Source organism: Branchiostoma lanceolatum, chromosome 13 (assembly GCF_035083965.1).
Source record: "Branchiostoma lanceolatum isolate klBraLanc5 chromosome 13, klBraLanc5.hap2, whole genome shotgun sequence".
NCBI lineage: Eukaryota > Metazoa > Chordata > Leptocardii > Amphioxiformes > Branchiostomatidae > Branchiostoma > Branchiostoma lanceolatum.
Genome location: NC_089734.1, coordinates 14,126,071 through 14,150,827, shown reverse-complemented (window position 1 = coordinate 14,150,827; position 24,757 = coordinate 14,126,071). Strand labels below are relative to the sequence as shown.

General features: G+C 41.1%; 1 protein-coding gene across 1 annotated transcript; it reads right to left on the bottom strand.

Annotated features, from left to right (window-relative positions):
• Window positions 1-60: 60 nt before the first annotated feature.
• Window positions 61-23,649, bottom strand: LOC136447677 (mucin-5AC-like). Its single transcript, XM_066446719.1, has 29 exons — window positions 23,567-23,649; window positions 22,464-22,657; window positions 21,725-21,878; window positions 20,901-21,091; window positions 19,929-20,091; window positions 19,188-19,330; window positions 18,387-18,432; window positions 17,980-18,126; window positions 17,091-17,276; window positions 15,874-16,113; window positions 14,463-15,257; window positions 12,877-13,719; window positions 11,655-12,641; window positions 11,251-11,505; window positions 10,741-10,845; window positions 9,956-10,161; window positions 9,104-9,242; window positions 8,889-8,912; window positions 8,125-8,345; window positions 7,343-7,387; window positions 6,636-6,752; window positions 5,966-6,137; window positions 5,141-5,364; window positions 4,144-4,260; window positions 2,761-3,676; window positions 2,367-2,624; window positions 1,710-1,918; window positions 914-1,012; window positions 61-159 (listed from the first exon to the last, which is right to left on the bottom strand). Exons 2-29 carry the CDS (start codon window positions 22,539-22,541, stop codon window positions 61-63), a joined length of 7,179 nt encoding a protein of 2,392 aa, XP_066302816.1. The 5' UTR covers window positions 22,542-22,657; window positions 23,567-23,649.
• Window positions 23,650-24,757: the final 1,108 nt, after the last annotated feature.

Below are 24,757 nucleotides of genomic sequence, written 5' to 3'. Positions count from 1 at the left end.
TGAGATATTTTCATATGGGATCTCGGATCTCGGAAAAAAGACAAAACAATGAGCAATGTTTTACAATGTGGATAGAATTGCAGATAAAGAATCTTGCTTACACATTGATTTAGGCTGACAATAGCAGCAGACTCCCTTCATCTGTACCAGATCTTCATCCTGCAAAGAAAAGAATTTTCAGTATATTGTTTCAAAAAACATGACAAAGATGTATCTAATTTGAAACTACCAACAGGCAATCTTTCCATGCAGTCAGTCATTGAAGCAATCATCTGTTTTGTATAATCGGTAAACCACATTTAGTCATAACAGTTTTGTAACATTTAAGCACATGATGTGCAAAACTAGTCTGTAAGACCAGGTTTGATCAACTCCACAATTGTAGGTTCTTTGACATGCTTGAGATGTGGCTCTCCCCAAGCAAAGAAACAATGGGTTTATGTCCCATCTGAAAGGGTTTCCTTAAATGAAGCTAGTTCCTATTTTTCACCAAGTCGAGTGAGGAAATAGATGAATATATTGACTATCCCAAGGGGACATTGAGGTCTGCTATACATACATGAGCTAATTGATTCATTAACATACAACCTTGTCTTGACTTACTATCTTATTGAACCATCTGATTTTGTCTTCACTTCATTAACATATATTTATTCAGAGTTTTGGTATAAAACCTGGTTCTGCCAGGTCTTTTCTTAGTCACTGACGAAAGATAGCGGATGCTGTCTGAAACGTCTGACTGTTTCAAAATTTTATTCAGCTGCTTGAGTAACTATCTTTTGCATACATGTAAGCTATATAAACAACCCTAACCACAAGACGACCTTACTACCTATTGTTATGTGTACTATACTGACTTCTTTTACATAGAAAACAATGCTCAATGTGGAAAGGGTAATGTGGGAGTGGTTACCTCAGCACAGACTTCCTCACAGATTGATTGACAGGTGTAGGCTCCGCCCACACAGCTGCACAGCTGACAGGTCCTCTCATCGGTGTACTCATTGCCATACTACAGGGAAACAGTAAACAATAGTCAAGATTTTATCACTGATTCTTGATACTCATGAAAATCTAGAAAAACTTGGAATCAGCAGTGAAGGATATTGGATTTTGAAGCTGTAATGTGTGGTTCTTGTTTCCAAATGGTCCATTAGTAAAAAAATTCAGGAAAACTTTTGAGAAACTACGAAATCAATCTAGATCCCATTTTATTCTTATACCAATTTTCTACTACAGTTTGCAACTGCTGAGCCACCATGTATTTGATAGGTCACTCACCAAATTTTTCTCCCTTTCGTATGTTTTTATTGTCTTTTAATCATACTTTTTCATTGTGTATCATATTATAATTATAACACCAATGGTCAATTTTGACCCCTTAATGGTTGCTAAGCAATTGATGTCTTGTGAAATAATAATAATAATGGTTTATTGGTCAGAAATTACCCTTGAATTGGCAGCCAGTGCTAAATTACTGCAGGGTTTACAATCATATAATACTTAACAGATACATATTTGCTCCACACTTGCACTTTGTGGAACTGTCGCAAGGGTCTAAGCGGCCGCCATTCGAGTGAGGAAAGTCGTGTAAAGTGCCTTTCCCAAGGGCACAACATCGGGGCATATTAGGGTTTCAAACCCGGGACCTCTCAGTTCTGGGCGAAACACCCTACTGATTGCGCCACACAGTGAAATTGGGGCCTAACCTTGCATAGAGATTCTGTTGTCTCTACAGGAGACACAGGAGTTGTGGCTGGGGCACACTTGTCTGCTGGGGGGTCAAGGGCACAGCGACCTTTAACCCTGATAGCAGCAGGGTCAGCACAGATGCAGGAGTCATCACAGCCAGCCAGCCTGGTACAGGCGTCCAGTTCATCACTGCAGCCGATCTCACAGCTGCACTCCTCACTACAGACTGTGGCGGGATTGAAAATAAAAATTTTCATCCCCATGCTAACCTGAGTGTCTCTGAGTCATCACACTGACATAATCTGGTCTATACTCATTTCTGTAGCCCAGTATGTACCACTCAAAGAAGATGTACGATATCTTTACAATGGTTACTCAAAGTGAATATTTTTTTGTGTTTTTCCTCCTGTACCTGTAAATTGATAATACTTACACAATACAAGAACTCACAAATTATGTTATCATATCCTATACCTAGTAGCAGGATGTACAAACAGTAAAAGAGATGCCACCAAAAATAGTCAATGAAATGAAGTATTATCATAGTAACAATATGCCACTTACATGTACATCACTGTCTCGGAGTTTCAAGTATTTAAGGTTGAGTATTGAGGACATCTTAGCCATTTCAGTTTTGAAAAAGAACTAAATTTTGAGGATACACTCAGCTTTACCTTTGAGGGTGGTTGATGGCATAGGCTTTGTCGTTTGTTCCACAACATTTGGTCCAGTAGTTGTTTGTGCTTCTGGCATGGATGTTGTCTCCCCAACACACTCACAGAACACCCTGATCTTGTAGTCGTAGCAGAAAGGCAGGAATCCACGCTGCTTGGTGTTCTCACAAACCAGACCCTGGTGGATGTCACAGGTCACATCCTGGCCAGTCCTAGTGTAGTCCATCTCCAAACCGCTGTCAACACGGCACTGGATATCTGTAAACACAGGTATGATAAGACACATGTCATTTCCTAGCAATACTAACATATTTCCATGGCTTTTACTACTTCAGGAAACAGTTTTAAAACATCTTCAGTCAGTCTCTTGTATAGGAAAACTTGACAAACTTACTGGTGATCATCTCAGGCCCACAGAAGTCATATTTCTTCCTCAGGTTGTCCAAAGTCTCAAAGTCTCCACCAGAGACGACATTGGGATAGAAGGAGTTCATCCATTCTGTCCACTTGCCCTCACAAGGGTAGGGAGTTGTAGGCTCTGTCCCTGGTGCTGAAGGTTCAGTAGTGGTCGAGATAAGCTTTCCTGTGGTGTAGACTCCTGAAGGCTTGCCTGTGGTTGTCTCAGAAGGCTTGCCAGTGGTGTAGACTCCTGAGGGCTTGCCTGTGGTCATCTCAGAAGGCTTGCCTGTGGTGTAGACTCCAGAAGGCTCACCTGTGGTCACCTCAGAAGGCTTGCCTGTGGTGTAGACTCCTGAAGGCTTGCCTGTGGTCATCTCAGATGGGTTGCCTGTGGTGTAGACTCCTGAAGGCTTGCCTGTGGTCATCTCAGAAGGCTTGCCTGTGGTGTAGACTCCAGAAGACTTGCCTGTGGTCATCTCAGACAATGGTTTTGTTGTCTCAGAGACTGCTGTTGTGGTCTCCTCTGGTAGAACACCAGTTGTCCACCACTTTGGTCTCTCGGTAGAGGCAGTCGACTCAGAGGTTGTTTCGGGCAGTAGAGGTTTGGTAGTGATTTCTGCAGGCCTTGCAGTGGTTTCAGCCTCTACAGTCTCCCCTGTAGTGAGAGAAGGCTTTGCTGTTGTTCCCGGTTGCATTGGTCCCTTGGTGGTTTCAGAATGAGGAATGCCACTTGTTGTCTGAGACAGGGTGGTTTTGCCTGGTTCAGACGGTCCGTTGGTGGTTTCGAGGGACTCTGTGCTGCTGGTTGTTTGCAGCAGGGTGGTTGTTGTTGTGGGAGGTGGCTGTGTGGTGGGTGGAGGTGCCACACAAGAGCAGCACACTCCCAGTCTATCCTCCAGGATCATTCCCTTCTGTAAACGACATTCAAAATAGAAAGTGAAATTTTGAAATGAAAATTACTAACAATACGACAAACTTCCGAAAATAATTTCATCAGGTTGGTAGAACATATGATATTTGGAGTTTCTTTTAACACAACTAGGTAATCTCACCTGCTGACGTTTCTCCGGGACTAGTTTTCAATTAGAGTATTTCTATAGATGCAAGTAAATTGTTGCATGTACATTTTCAAGAAGTAGTAGTTATATTTTCATCCCTTACCAGCAAAGGAGCCAATTTGTGCAAAATGTAGAATTCCAAGGGTATGGACTCAACTTAACCACATAGCACTGTCGTAACATTTAGCCACAAAATGAAGTAACCATGCAGTCTGGCAACTTGGAAATATTTGTAAGTAGAATAGAAGAACTGAATTTGCTAAAATGGTACATTTCTATTTCATATTACAGGTATCTGTGAATAAGACATAGAAACAAACCTGTAGACAGTCCTCTTCAGTCAGGTGACAGAAGATGTTGCACTCCTCATAGTAGTACTGGTCCTTGTACTTACAGGTGCAGATGTCACAGTTGCCTCTCCAGAACACATCTCCTTCCTGGAATTAGAAAACAGGAAATAAAAGGAGTGAATAACTTCTCCAACTCAGTCCCCATTCTTAAATGCTGTAATTCAGAATACAAGTTGTTCCTTCCACACAGTGGGGATATGTGCAAGTCGACTGAAGCTGTCAGTAGTATTCAGTACATACCACAAAACAGACTAAATTTCCTCTCTTGATCTACTACTTTGAAACAACATCTTACTTTCAAACTATCAATTTAAGATTGTTTGCTATCTTTGTGACTATTACAACTGCAAAGCCACATTCAATTCATCAATCACAAAAGGTATCACAAATGGGGACATGTCAAACGGTTTTATGATTACTTGTTGTTAATAGCCTCCTAAAGGCATTCGGTCAAATCTCTTCATAGTGACTTCACTCAAGGGGCTTTCGGAAAATGATCACAGTAAATGGGTGGTCGCTACAGACAGGCTTTCTAATGTTTGGCTCAATGGGAAAAATCCAAGGGACCCAAGAAAGTGGCCATTATTGACAGGTGACCCTCATGCAGAGGTCACCACTGGTACAGGTTTGTGTGTACATGTAAGTCAAAGAGAGTAGTTTGAAAGAACAGATTGAAGTAATGCATTATGCAACAAATTGTCTTTACAAAAATCAGAATTGCCATTGCCCTGAACAGAAGATAGCAAAACAGGTACTTCTACTGCAATACCAAGTGAAACTGCCAGGAGCCTAACATGAACCTTGACCAACGTCTTTCAAAGAACTATATGTATCCACAGCCAACCACTTTCATCCATAGCTTCTCGAGTTATAGGGGATTAAGTATGCAGAAACACACTCAGAAACACAAAAAAGTTACTCTGGTTACTAACTGAAAGGTTAAAATGTGAGGAAAACAGAAGCCTACATAGTAAGTGTCTTCTCCATTCTGACAGGGTGTTGGACAGGATGGAATCTCCTTAAGGCACATGGAGGTTCCCCAGTAGACGTCTTCAAAGGTGTTGTCGGGGCAGAGACAGTCGTTGCACATCCACCGCTCTTCAAATGGTGAGTTGCCACCGGCCTGGTCATCTGCGGTCCACGCCATCAGGTCTCTACAGGTCACCTCAACCTTACAGTCTTCAGAACACACTAGGAAGACAAAATGACATGATGTCAGATAATCTTCCGTATGACAAAGGGTTCTACTTTTATCACACAGGTTCCATAGAATATTTAGAATGCATTTTGAGTGCGCCAAAGTGCACCGCTGTTGAAAATTCAAATACTGAATTCGGTCGTTAGAATTGTGGCTGTTACAATTTTTTGTTCGAGGACACCAACTTTTCTCAACTTCTGGCGCATTTCGCATTGAAATGTGTGTTTTCTCGGGTGGGTATGACCAAGGTATGACATAAATAAAATACAACACGGTGTGTTCCGCATCACCCTCGGTCCCAGCCCTCCCGCTGTACAGTTTACATACATGTATATGATAAAAGCTCAACATACATGTACAAGTGCCATTGAAACAGCACTCAAATTTGAATGATAAACCACTGCATACATGTATGTAGAATCACGTAAAGGACTGGAACCCTTTCAAGTAAAGTGCGATCAGGTGAGCAACAATAGCCTGAGACCTTTAAACCTTTTATTTGGAAGCACTAAACCCCATCCACAGCCTTGCACAGTTCTTATCTGTTTGTTCCTTCATTTGTTCCCTCTCTCATTCAGACTAAGTTGTAGGTACCTGGTGTGTTGGTGGTGATCCTGACAGGAGTGGTTGTGGTGGTTATTGGGAGGGGTGTTGTTGTGGTTGGCGGGAGGGGTGTTGTTGTGGTTGCCATGGTATCTGTTGTGGTTACCATGGGTTCTGAACACTGGCAGCATATGTCCTCGCGGTCAATCAGCACCTTTCCGTCCTGGAACAAGGTTAAACAAAAAAATGGCAATTGTTAACGAAAGATATTTTATTCTTTGGATCCATATCTTTCGCAGGAAAACAGAAGAATATGTAGTAGGACAAAGGTGTTTAACGATACTTAACTTCAAATCTGTCAAGTACATGTTAACACTGATTATGAACATCATGTAATCAAACCTTGATGAAATCAACAGTTGTATGTAATGTAGATAAAGTTTTAAAGAAATCAATGTAAATTTCTTTCTCTAAATTTCACTTTGAATAAGATATTGAAATATCTGTATCTGCATCTATATCTGTACATGTATCTATGTCTGTATAAATCTATATCAGATTCTGTATTTGTATCTATATCTGTACCTGTATAGACCTTTGGTGTAAGGCACCAGCTTTAACCACACAAAATCTAATAGCTAAGGTTACCAATACCAATTACTGGTTTAGTGTTGTATGGTGTAAGTGCAAATGTTAAAGGTTCAAGAGCAGGCATACTCACGGCTTCACAGTCCTGTGGTGTCAGGTTACACTTGTGCTCGCACTTCTCGTAGTAAGAGCCGTCCTCATACACACACTCACACTGCTCACACTGGCCTCGCAGCCACACATCGCCAACCTGGGGAAACACACACAACCAACAAGGTCACATGGTTGGAAATATAAATCAATACAGTCATTGTATTGAAAAGCTAGATGTATTCAGATATTGTTGTAACAAAAGCACATAATCATGTAAATACCATGTACAATATGGCCTGGTTTAATCTTAATGTGAAACACCTTTCAAGTACAATGAACATAATTGATATAATTTTGAGTCACCTTGGTTGACCAAGAATTAGTTATATGTAATATTGACCCCTTGACATGCCTACATCTCGACCTCTATGAAAAGCGACCCAGATGGTCAAATGGAGCATTTTCGAGACTAAATAAAGGCACAAACAAACAAACAAACAGTGGGGCACTCATAAATTTTTTGAATGTTAATATCGCTGAAACCCGTTTAGTAACATTCAACAACAGGGCAGGAATTAATCTGTTGATCTATTTGTCCAAAAGAGGGGTATCTAACCATGCAGTGCAATAGAAAATGAAAAGGCAGCAAGGAAAGAAGCATACATTTCTTTTCAATGAAAATCTTTGTGAGAAACATTCCACATGCATTAACTGTGCAGGCAGCAGTGCAGGATGCAGGCAACTTACCTGGTACTCCTTACCAAGGTAGGTACAGCCAGCGCACAGGTCAAGCTTCAAGCAAGGATAAAGCACAATGCAGAAATGCAGATATTAGCTACTTCTCGTCTACTGCATGTGATTTGATCTGAAGAAGGCTTTTATATGGCTGAAAATTTAAGCTCCAGTGCTCAAGAAAATAGATATCACTAAAAACATACATTTGTATCATTCATCAGCATACACAAGAAAACTTTAGCATGCAAAGATTTAGAGTTGAAAGATCATTCAAACTGTCCCAAATGAGTAAATGAATTGTAACATTTGAATGTGTGTACATCAGCTTTGCAGGCATGCCGCCCATCAGCAGCTAGTTATATTACACTGAATGACCTGTTACACCTAACTTTTGCACATCTAGCTGTCTTGCAATCTAATAAGGATGCCCTTACAGTGCTTAGTGGTAACAAGCTCCACTCTTTGACAGTTCTAGAGAGAAATAAATTCTTGAACACATCAATTCTCAGTTGATGCATAAAGCTTAATAACAACTAAAGCCCCTATTTCACGGGACATGCGGCATGTTGGCGACTGAGCACTTTGACATCGCGCTCAACGTATTTTATCTGTAAAAAAATAATCTTTTAACGCTCTGTGTGTTTTGTTGTCTTTTTACACATAACACGTTTTCCATGATATTCCCATTATAATGTCAGAGGTAACATAAATCCAGTTTAGGATGCAGCGAGGTCTACAACGTGCCGCGGGTCCAGTGAGATAGGGGATTTACCAATCATCATAATACTACTCACCCTGTACTCCTTGCCGTTGTACTTGCATGTCTCACAGACCTCAGGGATCTTCAGACACATCATGGTGAACCAGAAGTCCTCATCTACCACGGTCCCTGCCGGGCACGGACAGTCCCAGCATGCATCATAATCGTCCCAGGACACCTCGAAAGGAGGTGTCATGGGGTCGTAGAACTCCTGGTCCTCACAGCTGATTGGTTTCACACAGGTCTCGGGGCAAGCTGGGATTGGTATAGGAGACGGAAGCCTAAACACACCAGCTACACTATAACGCTATATGAAACAGGGTCTTTATGAATATCCGTAAATGACCTGTCTTAACTATGTGGGTGTACCCATGAGTCATCCTTCCCTACATTGCACCAAAGCCAAACCACTGACTTCCAATTCTCCAAGTATCCTATAACATATTTTCCATCTTATATCCTGGCATACAGGCTGTCACTCTGCAATATTCACATTACATAACACCCATATGCAAACTTAAACAATTCAGTATATTGCATCAGATGTGTCCACATTGTCAACATTTAGAAATTGATTATGCACTGTACTAAGTGGAAGCTTTAAAACCCAAAATTTTCAAAAAGGCTGTATTTTGATTCTGTAACAGCAACTACAGGCAATTTAAATCTACAGTAGCTTGTGTGTATTTTGTGAGAAAACATAACACCTGTCCTTGGTGCTGAATTGGCTTCAGAAAGAGTTATGTGATAAAATTGGTTACAGATCATGTGCTATGTTTGCAAAATACTGTAACTCACCTGGAGAAGTTGGAGAAACAGTAGCTGAAAAATTGTAAAATGAAAAAAAAATTAGTTGAGTTATAAGAAATGACAACTAAGAATGGCTAGTGCTCAATATTTGTAACGTTACAATCAAAAACATTTCAACTGCCATTGAAAACCATTATAATGATACCATGTTTCTTTGGCTTCAATTAGAAAAATCATAAAACAGCTAAAATGATGAGTCTTACTTCTTGGCTTCTGTGTTGTAGCAGGTGTCTCAGGTGCAAGTGTTGTCTCAGGTGCAGCTGTTGTTGCAGGTGCAACAGTTGTTGGCAATTCTATGCACTCGCAGCACACACCAGGCCTGTTGTCCAGCACCTTGCCAAGCTGGTATAGAAAAAAATAAAATCATGATCAGCCACAACATATATAGTTAAAAAAATGACTGCAGAATGAATAATTCTCTAACATCATTTTTGGCGATGACTCAGGGGTGTAGCTTCCTACATAGCAGGGGTTTGGATTTGTTTCGATTAGAATTTTCTTTTCATCTGCTGCTTTCGTTTGGTTGCAAGGAAAGCTGTATAAAGTTCATATTGGTAAGAGTGCTATCTAAAAAAAACAGGTTGTTCACTGGTGGGGAGGGGGGCATAGAGAGGGTGTTCTTGTCAGTAAGTGATTTGAAGGTGGGATTTTCCAAAAGATGGTTTTGGAAAGAAAAAAATGAACCACTAAATGTAGTTTGATAAAAAATCAGAGATCTGTATATGCATTCGTGTAGTTTAGCCAGGATTATTTCACTTCCATAAAATAACAGCCTTGCTGCCATGTTTTGGCTTCAGTCTGATTCTGTTACATCAGATGACATGTCACACGTGACAAGGATGTACTGCAAATGCATTTAATTTCAGCAGTTTTAATTTCGCGGAAGGGAGAAAATGGAGTGTTAGCGGTGGCTTTTAGTTTGCATCTGAGACAAAATAGACAAGGGGGTAGGGGGGCAAAAAATGTTGCTGTGGTTTTAAGTTAGCGGCAAAGAACCGCAAACATAAAACGACCACAAGCATTTCTGCATTTACAGTATCTGTTTTTTTACTCACCTTCTGGCATTCTTCCTGGGTCAGCTGACAGACATTGCTGTGACACAGTTCTGTCAGAGTGTCTGGGTCGCAGGCGCACTGTTCACAGCTGCCCTTCCAGTACACCTCTCCCGGCTGGTACTGACGACCATTATACTCACAGTAGCACCTGTCACTGGGCTCCTTCAGACAGAGAGAAGTTCCCCACAGGGTATCCTTCACTGTGCCTGCAAGAAGAAAGGTAGACATGAGAAAATTAATGGAAAGGATAGAAATATTAAAAATTCTCTTAAGTGTACAGAAATCATTTGAGATTAGCTCATTTGACGTATGCGTTTTGACCATACTTTAATAAACAAATCTATCTCAACCTATATTCTTATCATCACAAAGAGACGAGAAGAGGCCAAACCTATGTATTAGGAGCAGTTTTAGATCCTGTCTTGTCAGTGTAATTATATGATTTGTACTTTATTACGATATTTGTATTTGTATGCCTGTACTTAACCCGATAGGGTATGAATGTACAATAAATGTATATCAAAAGACAACTGGGTGAGTCAAAAATTCAGCAAATAGACACCATACTGTAATACTTATATCATATCAGGAAAAACTCAATTTGCTTTCCTCACAAACAAAAATATTTGTACCTTTGACAAACAAAAATTCTGAAGCATTAGACATAGTTGTTAGCACCTTCTGGTTGTTGCTTCAGCAATGTAATGTGTACATCAGGGTATATACATTGTATATGTCATACATCTAGAGTATCTAATATTATATATGTTCAGGACAGAACGTACCGGTAGGGCAGGCACAGGCACCACAGTCAGCAGGAACATCTCCTTCAAAACTGTCCTTGGACCAATCTGCACATGCCATCTGGTATGTACAGGATTCTCCACACACTGGAAACAAACAAAACTCAATCTTAAGTTTGTAAAACTTATTTTGCAGACAAAATGCATTCCTTGACAATGATGGCAGCTGATCAGTCAGAAATTTTGGTGAGTTCAATTTTTGTGTTGGTAATTGGAGTTCAACTTTGATTCAGAATGCATTGAGTTTTGTTCAACTGTATCGAAAACAGTGCAGAAAGCTTGTGAATTCTTTGAGCCACTGTAAACTACCTTAAATCCTGAGAATATGATTTCTATGCTTCTTTATCAAAGCGCCATGACTTTTTGGTCTCAAAGGAATCTAAATTATATTACAGTAAAATATATTTTATCTTTTTACATGAATTAAATGAAGTAGCTAAAACTAGGAGTAACATAAAGTATGAAAAATAGTGTTCCCTATTATGACCTTACCTGGCCTAGTTGTCGGAGTGACTGCAATTGTAGTTGTCAGTTCTGGAGCTGCAGTGGTCTGAGGTTGTGGCTGTTCTGTTGTAGGTGGTGCTGCAGTACTGCAGTACTCCTCTGGGTGGCGCTGCACGCACCTCCAGTTGGTCCTGTCCCAGGTGTTCTCGTTACAGAGGCAGTATCGTGTGCATTCAGGCAGGCCCAGACAGTGGTCGGTGTTACCCGCACAGTCAGCAATGCACAGACAGGAGGAGGAACAACCTATGTGAAGAAATACACCCATTGGTCATGTACATATACTACAATGTATTACAATCTTTTGTACAAATCTCTTATTGTGAAAACATGTACTTTTGCATTTTTGCAATAGACTGCAGTCAAGGATATCTTTAGTAGACAGTTTTACTTACGTCTTGTTGGCCTAGTGGTTGTCTCAGCAGGCTTGCCTGTGGTGTAGACTCCTGAAGGCTCACCTGTGGTCATCTCAGAAGGCTTGCCTGTAGTGTAGATACCTGAAGGCTTGCCTGTGGTCATCTCAGAATGCTTGCCTGTAGTGTAGACTCCTGAAGGCTCGCCTGTGGTGTAGACTCCTGAAGGCTCACCTGTGGTCATCTCAGAAGGCTTGTCTGTGGTGTAGACTCCTGAAGGCTCACCTGTGGTCTTCTCAGAAGGCTTGTCTGTGGTGTAGACTCCTGAAGGCTCACCTGTGGTGTAGACTCCTGAAGGCTTGCCTGTGGTGTAGACTTCTGAAGGCTCACCTGTGGTCATCTCAGAAGGCTTGCCTGTGGTGTAGACTCCTGAAGGCTCACCTGTGGTCTTCTCGGAAGGCTTGCCTGTGGTGTAGACTTCTGAAGGCTCACCTGTGGTCTTCTCAGAAGGCTTGCCTGTGGTGTAGACTCCTGAAGGCTCACCTGTGGTCTTCTCGGAAGGCTTGCCTGTGGTGTAGACTCCTGAAGGCTCACCTGTGGTCTTCTCAGAAGGCTTGCCTGTGGTGTAGATTCCTGAAGGCTTGCCTGTGGTGTATTCCTCAGAGGGCTTGCCTGTGGTGTAGACTTCTGAAGGCTCACCTGTGGTCTTCTCAGATGGCTTGGCTGTGGTGTAGACTCCTGAAGGCTTGCCTGTGGTCATCTCAGAAGGTTTGCCTGTGGTGTAGATTCCTGAAGGCTCACCTGTGGTCATCTCAGAAGGTTTGCCTGTGGTGTAGACTTCTGAAGGCTCACCTGTGGTCTTCTCAGATGGCTTGGCTGTGGTGTAGACTCCTGAAGGCTTGCCTGTGGTCATCTCAGAAGGCTTGCCTGTGGTGTAGATTCCTGAAGGCTCACCTGTGGTCATCTCAGAAGGCTTGCCTGTGGTGTAGACTCCTGAAGGCTTGCCTGTGGTATGTGTGCTTGGAGGTTCTATAAAGCAAAACAACAAATGAATAATCTATTTCAAAGAAATACTGATTAATCTTTTCAACGTCTTCCAATTTTTTGTCCTTGACATTTTTCATACTCATACCTATAAAAGGTTTTACATCTATGAAAATCATACAATATTCCCCTTGCAGACCAAATTTCTTTAATACAAAAACCTCAAAACAATAGAGAGGACATATTTTCAGCAACAAAAAGAGCAATGTCTATCCCTTACCCGTTCCACAATCTTCTTCATCCCGACCATTGGCACATTGGACCTTCCCGTCACAGAGCATAGCAGGGATGGGCAGGCACTGGCCATCACCACAGTCAAACACCTGACATGGTGGCTTTGTGGTGGTCACTGCTGGTTTTCCTGTGGTGTAAACTTCTGAAGGCTTGCCAGTGGTCATTTCAGATGGCTTGCCTGTGGTCACCTCAGAAGGCTTGCCTGTGGTCATCTCAGATGGCTTTCCTGTGGTCATCTCAGATGGCTTGCCAGTGGTGTATTCCTCAGATGGCTTGCCTGTGGTGTAGACTCCTGAAGGCTCACCTGTGGTCACCTCAGAAGGCTCGCCTGTGGTCACCTCAGAAGGCTCACCTGTGGTCATCTCAGAAGGCTTGCCTGTGGTGTAGACTCCTGAAGGCTTGCCTGTGGTGTAGACTTCTGAAGGCTCACCTGTGGTCACCTCAGACGGTTTGCCTGTGGTGTAGACTCCTGAAGGATTGCCTGTGGTCACTTCAGAAGGCTTGCCTGTTGTGTATTCCTCTGAAGGCTTGCCCGTGGTGTAGACTCCTGAAGGCTTGCCTGTGGTCATCTCAGAAGGCTTGCCTGTGGTCACCTCAGAAGGCTTGCCTGTGGTCATCTCAGAAGGCTTGCCTGTGGTAAGCCCTTCAGTCGTTGTAGTCTCCCCACCACACTCACAGAACACCCTGACCTTGTAGTCGTAGCAGAAAGGCAGGAATCCACGCTGCTTGGAGTTCTCACAAACCAGACCCTGGTGGATGTCACAGGTCACATCCTGGCCAGTCCTGGTGTAGTCCATCTCCAAACCACTGTCCACATGGCACTGAATATCTACAGGAAATGAGAAATAGATTACAATTGCTTTAAACTTTTGTATTCACTTTTCTACAGCTCAGATATTCTTAAAATTATATTTCAAAATGGAATACATTGATGCCATGCCAAAGTCTGCAAAATCTATAGAACAGATATTTGGCTCACAATATTTGAAAGGTTCAAATTAACAAGTATTGGCCCAAAAGGCTACGTACTTGTAGTATTTTAGTAGTACAATGTAGTATTTTTATGTAAAATATTGGCAGTCAAAATTCAGGTTCACTACTTCATATTCTACTTATAAGGCTGCACCAAGTAATTTTTATGGATGACGTCCTTTGGAGACCCTAAATCTAATGCGAGAGCGCGAAAAAAACAAACAAGAAGGGCAGAAAAAAACAAGATGCCTAGATTTGAAATATAATAGTCGACGACACATGTTAGGACACAAATTGAATGAGAGAACACAGTGTAACAACTAACAATTATTTTATTCATTATGAAACAGCAATAATTTGAATAAATCAGTTGAGGTTGAACAGCAGTTGTTGTCTTGTCCTGTTTCTTTCCATATCCCATTGATTTGCGGCACTGTTGTAACTCTTTGGTCATAGTTACAGGAAGCGGAATTTCTTGTTTTTTTTTTCTGGGAACAGACCAAAATCAATGCGGGCGCGGACGTCATCCATAAAAATTACTTGGTGTAGCCTAATCATAAAAACCAGGTAGTTTTTAAAAGAAATAGATACTAGACTTACTTGTGATCATTTCAGGCCCACAGAAGTCATATTTCTTCCTCATGTTGTCCAAAGTCTCGAAGTCTCCACCAGAGATGACATCGGGATAGAAGGAGTTCATCCATTCTGTCCACTTGCCCTCACAAGGGTAAGGAGTTGTAGGCTCTGTCCCTGGTGCTGAAGGTTCAGTAGTGGTTGAGATAGGCTTGCCTGTGGTGTAGACTCCTGAAGGCTTGCCTGTGGTCATCTCAGAAGGCTTGCCTGTGGTCGTCTCAGAAGGCTTGCCTGTGGTCATCTCAGATGGCTTTCCAGTAGTGTAGACTTCTGAAGGCTTGCCTGTGGTCAACCCAGAGGGCTTGCCTGTGGTGTAGACTCCAGAAGGCTCACCTGTGGTCAGCTCAGATGGCTTGCCAGTGGTGTAGACTCCTGAAGGCTCACCCGTGGTCATCTCAGAAGGCTTGCCTGTGGTGTAGACTCCTGAAGGCTCACCTGTGGTCACCTCAGATGGCTTGCCTGTGGTGTAGACTCCTGAAGGCTCACCTGTGGTCACCTCAGATGGCTTGCCTGTGGTGTAGACTCCCGGAGGCTTGCCTGTGGTGTAGACTTCTGAAGGCTCCCCAGTTGTGTACACCTCTGGTTTCGCAGTTGTCAATGTGGTGCACATTTCTTCAGTTGGCTGCCTAGCACATCTTCCATTGCTCAGCCTGATGTCATCTGCCCTCTGGCAGGCGCAGTCAGTACTGCAAGCTGACATGTCCAGACAAGTGCCAAATCCACCATCACAGGCTAGCATACAGTTACAGGCAGACGGGCACACTATGGAAACAGTCAGATTCTTTAATACATTAAAAAATCATCATAATTGCATTTGATAACATGGCATGAAGGCGTTGATTTGTTGATACATGTACATAATAAAATCATCATAATCACATTAGATGACATGGCATAAAAGCATTATGAACAACTGGACTTTGTGAACAACCAATATTTTTCAAGACAAAGGATTTGTAAAATATTGAGCACACTGCTCCAAATATATTCAGTATATACCGCATAATGCATTTTTTTCAATCTGAAGTGAGACAAATACTGTTTTAGACTTAACTAATAGTCTGCCATCATGCAATGTTGAACAGCATTTTGCCTTTTAAATTTGAAGAGGTGCTTGGCCTGAACTTCCAAATGATACCAAAGAAATACAATAAAAATATTGATCCTGAAGAAGGCAGTGGTCGTTGATAGTGGTGGTTGAAAATTTGATCTGTGAATACCTTAGTTAGTGTTGGAAGGAAGTTTAGAACTGTAAACTGTATTATGATTACTAACAACACAGATGAGCTTCCATGACAATTAAAACAACATATGATCTTTTCATTTTAGGCGTGAAGTACACATAATAATGTATCAATAGGCAAACAAATTGACTCACATGGCAACATTTCCTTGGTAGTTTTGACAGTTGGAGCGGACGTTGTCACAGATGAACCAGTTGTGGTCTCCTGAGGACTGGATGTTTCGTACGGACTGGTTGTGGTTGGTGCATACGGACAGTTCTCCTCATCCTGTCCATCAGAGCAGTCCACGTTACCATCACACTTCCAGCTGGCAGGGTAGCACATTCCATCACAGGACAGCTTACCAGTACCACAGGTTGGAGTCGTGGTGGCACCTATGGAAGGAAAAAAAACAAGCAAACAAGATGATAATGTGAGAATGAATACTAGTTTAATAATATTTTGTAAACGATAACTGGTAGGTATACGTCTTAGAATATATTGGTAGAAGCTCTGTCGCTTCTAAGATTATGACCGTTTGATGGCCTTACTCGCCATCTGATGTTTGAACAGCAATGTTACTGTCTGTTTGCAGAAAGTGATCAGACATTTTCAAATAAAGGAGTCAAGAGGAGTTGAGTTTTAGAATCCAGAGAGTAAAGTCATGTTTTTTGCTGTCCTGTGTCGTGTCCTGATATCCGTCTTTGCCACCATTCAATATCTCCTAAAGGTCGTCCTAGCTAACACACTGCAGCATCTCAAATTATAGCGAGAGTAGCATCCACCACCATTCCCTACAATAATGATGTGCTACAGTATAAGACTACAGGAGCTAAGAAAGCTTGTAATGAATAGGATGCCATGGAGAGATTAGAAGAAAGACTAATTGCAACTGCAGAGTGTCCAGACACTGCAGCAGCAGAACACAGTGGACTACTATTGCAAAAATAATTATTAGAAAAAAGACAAAACTGGAAGCAACCTTGCAGAGAGAAAACTATTATATTTTACCAAAGAGTTACAAGTAGACAAAAACAGGATCATAGGATTCAGGATTAAGTATAGAACACAGTGCAAACTTGCTTTTTTTGTCAAATTCTTCCAGCAAACAAAACTAATCTCTAAACTTCCTAGCACTTTAGACGAACTGTGGATGTCAGATCACCTAGCTGATTGGTCACTGAAGAAGACTGCAGAAGACTGCAGTAGTACAGTCTAAAATGTTATGCCTTTACTTTCTGTGTTTGAACCAAGTTTTACTTCAATCTGTACCATGTTAACTGTTAACCAACACTGATTAATTTTTATTGCTATAGTCTTCTTCTGTGCGGTAGGAATCTATTTACAAATAGAAACATCTGGAAGATCTTACTTGGTCCGGCTGTGGTAGCCTTAGCTGTGGTGCCCTCTGATGGCCTGTGTGTTGAGAAGGTTTCTGGAGTTGTACCTGTTGCCGATGTTGTCTCTGACAGAGAACCTGTGGTATGAGGCATCCTGAATTCTCCTGTTGTTGGCTGTGGAGTCTCTGCTGTTTTGTGAGCTCCCTCTGTGATGACAACTGATATACAAGAAAAATGGTTCAGAATCAAAGTTGAACTGAAAACACAAAAATGTGCCTTACCCAAATGTTTGACTGATCAGCGCCAGTCTTTGTCAATTTTTGTGTTGGCAATTACAGTTCAACTTTGATTCAGAATGACTTCTACCAACACAGATGAACTTTCAAGTGAACAAGAAAAAATAGGTTGAAGAATTTTTTGTGACATCATCACTGTCTGCGGCCATGTTGGTGTCCCTATCTGCATTTCAGTGAAGCATAGCCCATTGTCAAGATCTTCTGATACTCTTGACAAATAACCACTGTCAAATGTCTACAACTTTAAAGAAGAGAATACCAGGATACAATAATGATGATGAATAGAATGTGAATGCTTAACCTATAAGCCATTAAAATGCAAATAGGGACATCAACATGGCAGTTTGCACCTGCTTGCTTTATTTGCCTGCTGCATAGATTAATGAAAACACTCCATAATTTCTTACATCTAAACTTCATTGTTTGAAATGTTAACCAGCAGGTATGGTGACTTTGTGGCTTCCATGGAAGCATTTGGGTCTATTGCAGAATGCCTGTTTTCTTTTTAACATCGCCAGTGTGTTATTTAAACACTCTTTTCATTTCCCCTGCCCATATCAATATTTCCCTACAAGAAGTATGAGAACAAAGGAATTGAATTCTTGTGAACTAAGCTGATGCTCACCAGGTTTTCCAGTGGTGTATGTGTGTGCAGTTGTCCCCTGCGGTGCGTCAGTGTGGTACGGCCCTGATGTGATGGCGATGTAGGTGGTTGGTGCCACAGTGGGCAGACTGGTCACTGGGACCAGGGAGGTCGTGGTGGCCAGGCCAACTGGAGAGAGACAAAAATATATATGATTTAATTATGCATGCTTTTAGTTTTGTAAACTTTGTTACTTCACAAATAGGCCAAATAAAGACAAAGGGTGTACAATTCAATCATGTTTTTTGATTCGTAAATTTATGCTACACAACCATGAAAACAAATGAATAATACATATGGCAATTTACAATTTCTAATTTGAAACTTACTTCTTAGGCATTCTACATTTTGGAATGTATGAAGTCCAATTTTACATAAAAGATCCTTACCACATGTTGGGCAGCACTTGCCAGGTTCCTGGTTTACCATGTAGCCCTGAAAAGGGAAAAAATCAATTCAATGACATATTCAAGTTATAAAAAACCTTTTTCAACAAAGAATAATACTCTCAAAAGCAGTACTAGCCCAGTTATCTAAGGCCATGCCAATTTATTTTCTTGGTTCTCGGGCATTTTGGAGTAAAAGTTTATTTAGCAAGTTAGCTAGATGAAAACAGAAAGCTGAGAGGAAAACTCACGTCTCAGTCCTCAAATGTTTCTGCACAAAGCTTAAGCCCTCAGACTCTATTTTCAAGGTGAAATTTCAATTTCATGTTAACCTGATTTTCTACGATTCGAGAACCAACAAATAAATTTGGTGTGGCCTAACAACTGTACAGCGAAAAGATACAAAAACTCTCAGATCCCATACCTAGAACATCTGTTGAATCCTTGATTTATCTGTTTAACTACACGTAAGCATGGTTTCTGACCACATGTATATTCTTTATTAGTATGCATATATCTTATTGATGCCACATTTTAATCCGACAAGTACGCACTCATCGTAATGTTTTCAAAAGACGCAACGCTTAAACGTTCCGTCCTTGGGTTACCGAAACGTATATGAATGACAAAATGCCTTTTAGTGGGGAAATATTGATATGATCGTGATTTTATAAGAAATTGTTAAGGAGCCACCATTGTAAATACCAACAAAATTCAGGCAGTCAAGCCTGCCAGTTGTTGTATAATAGAGATCATCATCTTAAAGATCATCATCTTAAAGAACTACAGAAACAGGAACCTTACCTCAGGGCAGGGTACAGCAGGGCAGATGAGTCGGTCACACTCAACCCTTCCCTCCTCCATACACTGGCAGCTCTCGCAGGCAGTGCGGGCCCAGACCTCTCCCACCTCGTGGTACACTTCAGCTGGGTCTTCACACACTGGGCCTAAGGTGAAGTAAAGCAGTCATCCTCAATTTAGGTCAAGCATATTGCTTTTCAAGCAGCTTAGTAAGTAGCGCAATGTGGCTTTGCTACAGGGCATGTTTTTAGCTAAGCACACCGGGTTACCCCTATTCTTCTTGATGAGTGTGTTGGGTTCTTTCACGTGCACAGGTTTGACACTTGTGGCTAAACACACCTGAACCTCCCACATACAAGGGACCGCTGGCTTTGCGTCACCATCTAAAATGACAGGACCTATAGAGATCATGCCATCATAAAAAAGATGCATTTGAGAAAGTGTCATGCAAACTTCTATGATAGAGGTGGATCAACATTTATGAACTGAACCTGATTCTGTAGAGTAGCAAAATTTTCAATCAGATATCCCTTTTTGGGAAAAATATCATACTGCTGCTCTCAATTGTTTAAGAGAAATTTCAGCTAAGTACAAAATGTACTCAATGTGTGCAGGGTACAGGGTCAAAGGATTCATATACAGCCAGCCTAGATTATGATACATGTACATCAGTTACTGTTTTAAACTTTCATATCTATTGTTCCAGTTCATCAAAGCAAGAAAAGAGGATGTATTCAACCTTACCTGCAGGTTTGCACTTGCAGCAGACGCCATCATCTGGTTTGGCGTTCACCATCTCATAACCCTCCTCACACTGTGTGATGGGACAGTACTCCCCACAACTGGGCCTGTTGTCATCCATACACTTACACATGGTGCACTCATCAGGCAGCCAGATCTCACCGGGCTGAAGTAAGGAAGATATACAATGTACATGTCAGTCAAACATGTCAGTCACACAGTGTTATGGAGTAGTGCTCCAAACTGTGTCTGCTTTTGTCCATTTGCCTACATGCATGCAAGGGAAGCTGTCAGATATGGTCTTGATAAGTCTAGATGATTATTTCAATGATGAGTACATCTGTATTTTCAGTAGCTGTTTTTTTCTTCTAAAGAATTGAAGTCTGTGAAATACGTGGCGTCTGTGTGGCATAGTGGCAGAGCATCCGGCTATAAACCAATGAGACCCAGGTTCAATCCCCTGGGGAGTACCCAGACATGTCCAGACATGCACCCAGACGTTGTGTCCTTGGGAAAGGCACTTAACACATATTTCCCATGTCCTAAGCCCTACAGTTTGTATGAAAGGTATGAAAAGTAGGGATTGGGTTGGTGTTAGGAAGGGCATCCAGCCGTAAAAACTCTTGCTTCAAAAAAAGACTTGCACTTGCTGAGGAGTCCTGTAGCTCCCCCATCCATGTGCAAGCATGTCCAACCCCCATATGATGGGGAATAAAAGATGTAAAAATGGATAGAGGAAGATAGAGAAATACATTATGAATGTCCTTTAATTTGTAATACGTCTATAGGTCTTGACCAAGGAAACAAGTGATTGGTTTTTCAGAAAGGTCAAAGGAGTTTGATTACTTCATGATTCTTAAGTTGGAAATTCAATTTACTCCAAATTTGCTACAAAGGAATAAGCCACTAAAGACTTACATGTAGTGTTTGAATAATTCATTCCTTGCTCTACCAAGAAAGTAAAGTCATACTCACAGCATATGATTTCCCTTCGTATTCACATGTGCACTGTGAAGGCTCCACACACTCCAGACCATTGAAGACCATGTCATCGGGACAGGCACACCCTGGCTGACAGGTGTCCATCTCACAGGTGGCTGTCAGGTTAGTGCAGGTGCGATGGCATGCACAGATGGACTGGTACTCCATTCCATTGGTACAGGTGCCTAAGACAAACAATCAGACAAACATGCAAATGAACATTCCTCTTTAGGCAATTAAGTTAGTAAAGGTGCAATGTCAGGCACAGGTGCTCCATTACATATGTACAGGTGCCTGGATCAAACAAACAAACAAACAAACACAATAAACATTCCTCTTTAGGAATCTGCCATACAATTTGCACAGATATCACAGGATGAAAAAACAAACAATATATGCTTTGCTTTCAAAGGTATTCTTATTCAGTTTTACTATGCAGGAAGCACTTATGTCAAAATAATCATACAAAGAGGGATAGATGTACAATACGTCAATGTCTTAATCTTAGCAAGTTCTTATGAGAGACAAGTGGGCCATTGCTTAAAATATCTCGTCCTAAAGACTGTAATACTTCAATCAAAAAGACTTAATTGAGCATAAGTTGGTCAGTCTTAAAAAGTAGAGTTAACTTAGTCAAAGCAACTTGCTCTATGAAAATCAAAAGAGATATTGAAACAACCCAAAGGCTGCTCTTCACTTTAAACTTGATATAATCTGAAACCATCACACTTCCCCAACTGCCTACTTCACAGCATCAAATTTCGGCATATAGAATTCAACAGGGTGATATAGATGGGTTGCATAATAGATATCCTTACTTGGGAAGCATCCACAACATTTCCCAGGTACATTCTCAAACACCTCTCCCTCCATGCAGTCTTCAGGTGAGATGTTACAGTCCATGTCACACTCGATACCACCCTTAGTACAGGCACAGGTGGTGCACTCATCCTTGGAAAAGGTGGCTCCAAACTATTGGATAGAGAATCGTGTTGTTAGACTAAGTTTTGAATGCTGCCTAAAGCAAAACCAATAAGTTAAACCAAAATGGTTTGTCAAGATGGGTTAGAACTGAAAACAGCAATACATCTATCAAAGATTTACAGAGAAGAACATGATAGTTTCTGACTGTTTAAAGGCAGCAATTATAGCATTTAATCAATCAATCAATCAATCAATATATTAATCAATCAATCAATCAATCAATCAACCAATCAATTGATCAACCAATGAACCAATCTTTATTGAAACTGACAAGTAGTAGTGAACAAAAAAAGAGAGTCCGTTTTTTCAATTTAATATAAATTCATATCTAACATTGAGACAAACTTCATGCAAATAGATATCAGACGGCCTGCAAGTTATTAATGCACGAAAGTATCGAACATGAAAATAAAAGATTTCTTAATATCCTTTGAAAGAATAGGAGAGCTATTCATCATAAGTTGTTTAGTACTAAATTTCAAAGTCAACTTGTAGAATTGGTTGGTGCAACACACAATTGAAAATGTTAGCATCTCAACGATCTCAATGACATTAAACAGCTGTAAGACTAACCTTGTAGAATTTCTCATGTGGTGGGTAGTAGCAGGGGCAGTCGATGGCCCTGATGCACTCCCCATTGTTGAGTACCATCCCCTCCACACAGCCACACCCGGGCTCACAGCTGCAGGTGTGGTTCTCCCTAGCCAGGTCCTTACAGCTGGTGTGGCAGGTGCACTCCTTGTACTCCTGGTTGGTGCCGCACACAACTGAAAAAATTAACATATTTTTGGTAAACAAACTCACAATTTTGACAAATATTTAAACCTTACACATAACATAAATAGTTTGCTCTGGGAAGCTTTTGAGACGAACACTCTGTCTCTTCTTCAACCCTAATACAGCCAGATCTCGCCTTGGAGTTCTCTTGTCAAGTGACTTGATGCTGATCATCACGTGACAAGAGACAGTCATATACAGGCTTGAGATAGTGACGCCCCCTGTCCCTGTTTAAACTCACAATTGTCATCTGCAAACTGCCAAAGATGTACATCAGGACTCGAAATGTCACTCGCATACACAAGTTTGCGCACGTAAAATTGGTGCGATGGCAGCATGTCGGTTCAGAACCAAGCGGTCCCGGGTTTGAATCCTGCAGTGTCACCGATCTTGTGCCCTTAGGAAAGGCACTTTACACGACTTTGCCAACATGCCAGAATGGTCGTCATCAAGACCGTGGGCATTAAAAGCAAAAAGGCAATTGGAACCATGCAAGTACAAATTTGTATTTTCCAGAAGACCTGCACTGGTGCAAGTTACACCAGTAAAAATTTATCCCCTTTTACTCATGTAGATTTTCACTCCAAATGAAGAATCGTTGCTCAAACAAATTACACATGAAGCAAGCAACATTTTGTTTTGTGTTTAGTACTGACCACATGTATTATATAGATTAGAGTAAGACATGAGGTCCAACATACCAAGTATGAAATGTCAGAAAAAATTAAAAGTTGTCATTGAGTACTGTAAGTTGTGAAATAATCTTGGTGGTTTTATGTTTGTGGCTTTCGTGGTGAACTCTCACTGCAAACTCATCACACCACAAGCATGCATTGTCTTCCTTTGGGTTACTATGATTGATTCAACCGCAGTATTTGCCATCATGAAGACCAACTCACCTGGTGTTGTGACAGGGAGACTGGTGGTCGGGGTAGGAGAGCCTGTGGTGTAGCTGCTCACTGTTGACCCTGTAGTTGCCACAAAAACTACAAAAATATATTACAATTCAATTGTGTAGAAGTGAAAGAATACCACATAAATACTGACTTATCTTTTCAAACTAATAGCTTATTTGAAGTTTTAATTTCTTATAACACAAAAATTACTGTCAAGATTTTCAAGCCCCTACTCCAATTCACCAATTTAAGTCCAAATAAAGCAAATGTTATGCTTATGATGAGTTATATCAAATTTTTAAATACAAATGTTTTATCATTAAAAAGCACTAAATATTGTAGTTCAACAAACCTGTGGTCTCAACAGGGACTGTGTATGTTGGCTCTGTTGTAGTTTGTGGGTAACATTCTTCTTCTGATGGCATGGTGGCACAGCGCTCATTGTATCTGTAGATGAAGATAGACAATGCAGTTACCAAACCATGAAGTATATTATGGAAAATGTGTTAGTCCATAGTTTCTTGTGCGGCTACTCTCAAACATAGACCTCTGCTTTACATCCTATCAAAGAGGTACCAATTCTCACCTGAGTAAAGTGAGATACTAGTAATTTGTGTTAAGTGCCTTTTCAAGGGCACAACATTGGGACTTGCTAGTGACTCAAACGCTACACGAAACCACTAGTTAGCACCAAAAGGGCAGCTGCTCTAGACTTCTTTTCTTTAGGTACATCAAATGTAACATTTGGCTATTTAGCTCTGTGCAATAAGGGATGCAAACTAAAAGGTAGCTAAACACATATACCATGCTATACAACATCAAACCTCTGCACGCAAAAGAACCCAACACACTTATCAAGAAGAATTGGGGTGACCCAGTGTGCTTGGCCAAAAAATGCAAGCCGTAGCGAAGCCACATTGCACTAATAGCTAACAAAAAAGCGTCATGCTTCATCCTCAGTTTGAGGTTTAACCGCTTTACCATTATCTTAAGAGACTTTTCATCAGCCACTGCCTCCAAAGAAGAAGTCAAACCCCCCCAGTAATGTTGTATGTAGAAATATTAGTTAGATGCATAGAATAGACTCCTGTTACCATTGTTACCCTTTCTGCTGTTTGTACCCTTGCAATTAGCCTACGGGCATGAATTTGCAACTAAAATACAACAATTATATTAACATTAAGTTGATACACT